General features: G+C 38.7%; 1 protein-coding gene across 1 annotated transcript; it reads right to left on the minus strand.

Annotated features, from left to right (window-relative positions):
- Nucleotides 1–4,065: 4,065 nt before the first annotated feature.
- On the minus strand, nucleotides 4,066–5,426 carry LOC133737635 (F-box/kelch-repeat protein At3g23880-like). Its single transcript, XM_062165158.1, has one exon. It carries the CDS (start codon nucleotides 5,346–5,348, stop codon nucleotides 4,191–4,193), a length of 1,158 nt encoding a protein of 385 aa, XP_062021142.1. The 5' UTR covers nucleotides 5,349–5,426; the 3' UTR covers nucleotides 4,066–4,190.
- Between the last annotated feature and the right edge of the window lie 669 nt (nucleotides 5,427–6,095).

Consider the following 6,095-nt stretch of genomic DNA (forward strand, 5'->3'; position numbering starts at 1 on the left):
CGGCCGCCTAACAGCTCCGATTACCCATTACTAGCCTCAGCGGGCTACCGCCCAGCACCAGCGCCTAGGCAGCCGTTTTTTAGAACATTGCATCATAGGGTGAGAATCCATCGAAATATGGGTCTCTTATGCTCTCTAGCGGAACCCACGGCCTGTGACATCATTATGCCACCTTGTGGCGCTGTGCCCAGCTCCTCTGGGTGGCGCCATGTCCTCTTGAGGAGATATCATTCCTTGCAGGCATGTTTGCAATAGATATATCTGATCTCGTCATTTTTAGGGGATCGAGATGAGACATAGTGGAGACAGACTACGGCAATTCCTGTCTTTCCTATTGAAAGTCGAAGTTCTAATCTCCCCCTAACGATGGGAAGATTGTCTCATCAAAGTGACAATCCGCAAATCTAGCAGTAAAGAGATCGCTTGTTAAGGGTTTTATATGGCGGACTTATATTGGAGATTTATATCCAACACAAATACGTATGCGTTCGTTGCTAACGACCCATTTTGATGCGTTGTGGCAGCGCGATTGGCACATAAACCGTGCACTCAAAATATGCGTAAGTATGAGATATCAGACTCGCACTCAGTCACTAGCTGTAACGCAAAGAAAGGTTGGGTGACGGTAGGTCGTAGACGAATTAGCATAGCTGCATGCGATATTGCATAACGCCAAGCGGAAATATTGGTGCGCATTACCAATGTCTGGGCTACCATCGTAGTCATTTAATCGTGGCTTTTCCGTGAGACCATTTGGGTGTGTACATGAGAATATGTTGCCTAACATCAATCACCAATGATATGCAATAGTCATCGAAAGTCTTCGATGGAAACTCTCTAGCATTATCATTTGGAAGTCCACGAAGAAAAAGAAGAAGAAATAAAATTCAAAAGCAGGAACTTTAATCTTAAAACTTACTTGGTGTTTCTTGATGCTTGATTTTCTTGTTTTTCTTGTAATCTTCTTCAAAGTAGCATGCAAGTGGTGGTGGCGTGCAAGAAGGTGGTGCACGGCACATGAGAAAATCCTAGGGTAGGGTTCTAGGGTTTCATGGCTTAGAGAAAAGAAATTCAGGGTTATGGCTTGTGTTGATAACGTCTTTAAGAATAAAGGATGCAAAGAGATTGTAGAGAGAATTGCAAAAATAGTTGTCTTTCATTGATAATAGGAGCCTCTATATATAGAGCATACAAGTATATAATCTTTTAGTACAAAGAATCTTCTAATTAGAACTAGGAATTTAGAACAATCTTCTCCTATTACAACAATAGAAACTACTCCTAGTTTGGTAAGACACACATAATAGAATGTCCTTCAATATCAGCATGATTCATTCATGTTGTACTGATGTTACAACTAGCTGCAGTAACGTATGATAAAACAATACTTCAGATAAAGGATGGTACAATTAAAAATGTACCATCCGGGGAAAAGGAGAAGACCTGAAAGATCTGACCTTTGGTTAAGAAATTTGGTGATTATAATCAGAATGCCTGGGTAAGTTCCACCAATCTGCAACCAAAAAAAAAAAAAACAGAGAGAAAGAGAAGGTAAAACCTAGCTTTAAGAAAAATCTGCACACATATCTTGAGATCATCAGCAACATTATCTTTAGTACCCGAATCAGAGCATCATACTGCAATGGTGAACTTATGGTGCACTCTGATTCAAGCTTGTTTTACCCTGTCAATAACTCTCAAATTTTTTTCTCCTTGACTATGTCGTCTAGCAAAACTGACTAAACATATCTCCATCTGTGTCCAGGATTCAAGGAAAATATTCTCTTAAATTTAATAAATACAACAGTAGCTAGCAACTAGAAACTGCAACAGAAGCTTGAAATATAGCCAATTACGAAGTACTACTTCAAATACTGGTATAGACTTTATTCTAGAGGGTTGCAAACTTAAAATTTGTTTGCATATATGATGTGAAACAATATTAAGTACCTTATCAGTGAATTTAACTGATGACACTACTGTAGGGGTGGGCGTCCAGACCCGAAAGACTGAGGACCCGACCCGAACCGAGGAAAAAAGACCGGTTCGGTTCGGTTTTAGAATAGAAATTTTGGTTCGGTCTCGGATTTCATATTTTTAGGGCCCGAAAGCCCGAACCGACCTGAATACTGTAGCAGTTGCCACATGTCATTCCATGATTGGGTGTTATAATAATAAGTTAAATATTAAAAAAAATAAAAAATAAACAACCCTAAAGGCCTCGGTCTCCTCCAGTCCACTAACTCACCTCAGCCTCCCTCTCTTTGCTTGTCGATACTCGACCTCAGCCCCAAATTTCAGATCTTCATAAACCCAGATGAAATCTCCCTCTCACTCTCTCAGTCCCTCCCTCACCCTTCTCTGAGTTGTCTATCTCTCTCTCCTTCCATTACCAGCTCCTGCTCCAGTCTCGATCTCCGAATATCGAAATCCTCCTCCGCTCTCTCCGTCACGGAATCAAAACTGAAGGTCAAGGCTTGACCGTTTCTTTTTCTCAACGTCTCTCTCTCTCTCTCTCTGTGATCAAAACTTCTTCTTCTTCTTCTCTGCAATACCCAGGTATGTTTCTTCTATGTTATCCATTTTACTGATTCATTTGGAGTGTTTTGTTTCTGTGTTCTGTAGTTCATTTGGTAGAACAGTCTTACCAAAGCTGGGTTCTTTTTTCTTTTTCTTTTTTTAATCTGAGTTTCTTGTTCCGGTGGTTGGTCAATTTGTGTGCAGAAGCAAATAGCCGGTGCGACTCTCCATTCCGGTACGACCCTTTGTATGCACCCATAATCAATGGCTTCTTTTCTGATTATCAATTGCCTGGGTTTAATTGGAATTCAAAGTTGGAGCATCTTCTTTCCTTTAATTTTTCTTTTGATTGGGAGATGGGCACGTAGCATCATGTTTCTTGTTCTGATTTGCATTTAAAACCGACTTGCTGCATACTTGCGGAAAGTCTTGACTTGCAGCTCCTTTTTGACAAGCTTTTATACAATTAAACCTACTTGTCATTATCGACAGGTCTTGCTAGTTTCCTAGCAAAAAGTTATGTGTATGGGAGGCTCTTGCGCTAGTACTTTAGTAGGCAGTTATTGGCTTATTGCATAATCAGGATTTAATAGTTATGTTTTAGGTGTGTGGACTGATAGAAAAGGCTTGAAAGAATCTAAGTTCTCCTAATTGTTCAAGTTTGTGATGTTCTTAAACCTTCTTTGTGACTAAAATATAAAGAAAGGTACCCAGATCTTTTCCAAGTGTTTTTAGTCCTATAGGAGATTTTAATTATGTGTATGTTGGTACTGAAAATTTGATTTCTCTGCAGATTCTTTCCTCTTCTTTGTTTCTTTTGTTTGCACATGCAAACATTCTTCATGTTGGAGTGAGGCTGTTGAACTCCTCTGCTAATCAGGCTCAGAATATCCTTATGTATCTGGCAAGAAATACAGAAGACTTGATTATTGCAAATTGTGTTTATGTTTGTGTTGGACAATTTGGATTGTTTTCTGTTAACCAATGTATTCTGGACTCTTGAGTTTGTGTTGTAAACTGTAAACTGTGGCTAAACTTGATTATTGCAAATTGATTATAGTTATGTTAATGAGTTTATTTCACAGCATTATAATTTGATATGCATTCCAGTCTTCCAGGTACCAAAACAGGCAAAACTGGCATTTTGGGCCCGAAAAAGCCCGAAAACCGAACCGGCCCAAATGGGTTCGGTTTCTGTCGGTTTTCAGTTTACAAAAAACCCGAACCGGCCCGAACCGACAATTTCGGGTTCGGTCTCGGTCTCACCAATTTTCGGGCCCGGCCCGACCCGAGTCCAGCCCTAGATGACAGTATATATGTCATATGGTTTTTTGCAGAGTGATCTAGAAAAATGATTGGTAATCATGAAATACACCACAAAATGAAAAGGAGAAATGGGTGTTAAAAAGCCAAATTATGTTAGCATTTCCATTTAATTATGTTACCAAATGTAGTTGATAGAAAGTCCTTTAAATGTGTTAAAAAGCCATTAAAAATGATATCAAGACAGTAATAGCAACATGCTTCAAGAGCATGAACATTTAAAAAATTATAATTCGACATGACTTCAGTAATACAAAATATTACATATATCGATCTTCTAGTATTGTTAACATATGAAATAGCTGCACCCCTGAGGGTGCAATTCAAAAACACTGATCAGATTTCTATTATTCTTCCTCTTCTTGCTCCATGGAATCTGCAAATGAAGTTGCTTTATCAAGTAAAACTAGACTTTCCATGTAATATTCAAGACTTGTGTACCCTGGATCTGTATAAATTCCAAGATGCTCATTTGTGTTTTTCTTCGGATCATGAAGGACTATCTCTCCCTTCTTTCCTTTATACATTTCTAAAAGAAACTCACCATTCTTGCTAGACCCCAAAACCCTTGTTACCCGATAGTTCGGGGTGAGAATATCAATGGTGAATTGCTTTGTCCATGACTCCACCACCCCATACTCTCTCATAACCCATACATTCCAACAGTTATGTATAATATCAGAGTGTTGCACAGAAAGGGACTTGCCAATGACTGAAATGAACATGTTTGGCGCCTCAGAAGCCAAGTCCTCTGGCATTTTAATCTCATGAAAAACCTCTTCACACACATCAAATCCCAAAACAACATTGTGAAAAGCTTCTCCTTTCTTAGAATACCCTATGAAATGGATAAACCCATTAACAAAAACCTGAGACCACATTGCCGGAGCAATCTCATGCTTGGGAGAAGCTGCAGTAATGGCTTTCCAAGACCCTGAATTGAGTGAGTAGAGCTCAACTTCAAGGCCAGCTCTGTTGTGACCTTCATACACCAGCTGCACTATCTTGTAATCATCTTTCTTAGCATCAAACCCAAACCCATAAACTGTATAGTATTGAGAGTGTCGGATATGAGGTTTAGGAAGAGTGATGGACTTTCGAATTGAGGGGTTCCATAGAATGAAGGTACTGGTCTCGGTCAGGTAATCGTCTGAGAGGAGGATTAATCCATTGCAGGAACCCACAATTCGGAAACACTCATTGAAGCTCTTAGCTGGAAGTTGTGGTTTTGAGTACTCTTGGAAGGTGTGGTTGTCTAAATGTAGAGAATACTGCTCTACATTGGGCTCTCTGGGGCAATGCCTGAGAAGGAGCAAAGGGCCATCTCTGGTGATTCTGTTTGAAGTGAGTTTGAGGTGGTCTTTGATGAAGGTATTGTGTTTAATAAGGGAGTTCCAATATTTGGAAACAGAGATGAACTGAAGGAGAGACTTGATGGGTAGCCTCAGAAGAATTTCGATCATCATTTCTTCAGGAAGGTAGCATGATGAGAATTCCATGCTCATCTATGTTTTATTTCTCTAGGCTATTTTTTGTGCTTCTGAATCTAAACCCTTTGGGAGACATATTATTGAAGATCGACATGTAAGATTGGTTGAAGTCATCGATTGGTTGACTTTAAAATATCCAAGGCAAATTGATGTTTAGACTAGAGATTCTAGAATCCAGCAGGAGTTTCTTTTTCCTTTTTAAAATATGTTCTGGTAAAGCTAGGATTACGCGGTGATAATGAGTAGTTTTATGTCAAATTACTTGACATAATTAAACGACATATTCATTAAGGAGAGTGAAATTCACACTTCTCATTTTACAATCCACACTCCATGTTTTCTTTTTTAGTATCTTCACATTACATTTTTACAATCCATATTACAAAAGGACAAAACTTAAGATACTAAAAAATGAAAACTTGGATTGTGGATTGTAAAATAAATTGTGAATTTCAATCCCCTTCATCAATCATATCATGTTCTGGCTGACCCACATGCACATCTCTTAAGAACTAAAAACTCAAAACCGGCCAGAATCATTATCTACTATCTAAATTAGACCACTACTCATACATTTTATCCAACAAAACCTGCTCATGTTAGGGAGATCAACAAAAAGAGAGTTTCCAATTCAACATTTCACAGCAAGAAATGTAAAGGAAAAAGAAAAAGAACAATATATTCTATATAATGCTAGGTGTCGAAATGCAGTCACTTAACAAAGTAATAACAAGAGTTGATTTTTTATTCGTACGTCTTCGT

The sequence above is a fragment of the Rosa rugosa genome, chromosome 1 (assembly GCF_958449725.1).
Source record: "Rosa rugosa chromosome 1, drRosRugo1.1, whole genome shotgun sequence".
NCBI classification, from domain to species: Eukaryota; Viridiplantae; Streptophyta; class Magnoliopsida; order Rosales; family Rosaceae; genus Rosa; species Rosa rugosa.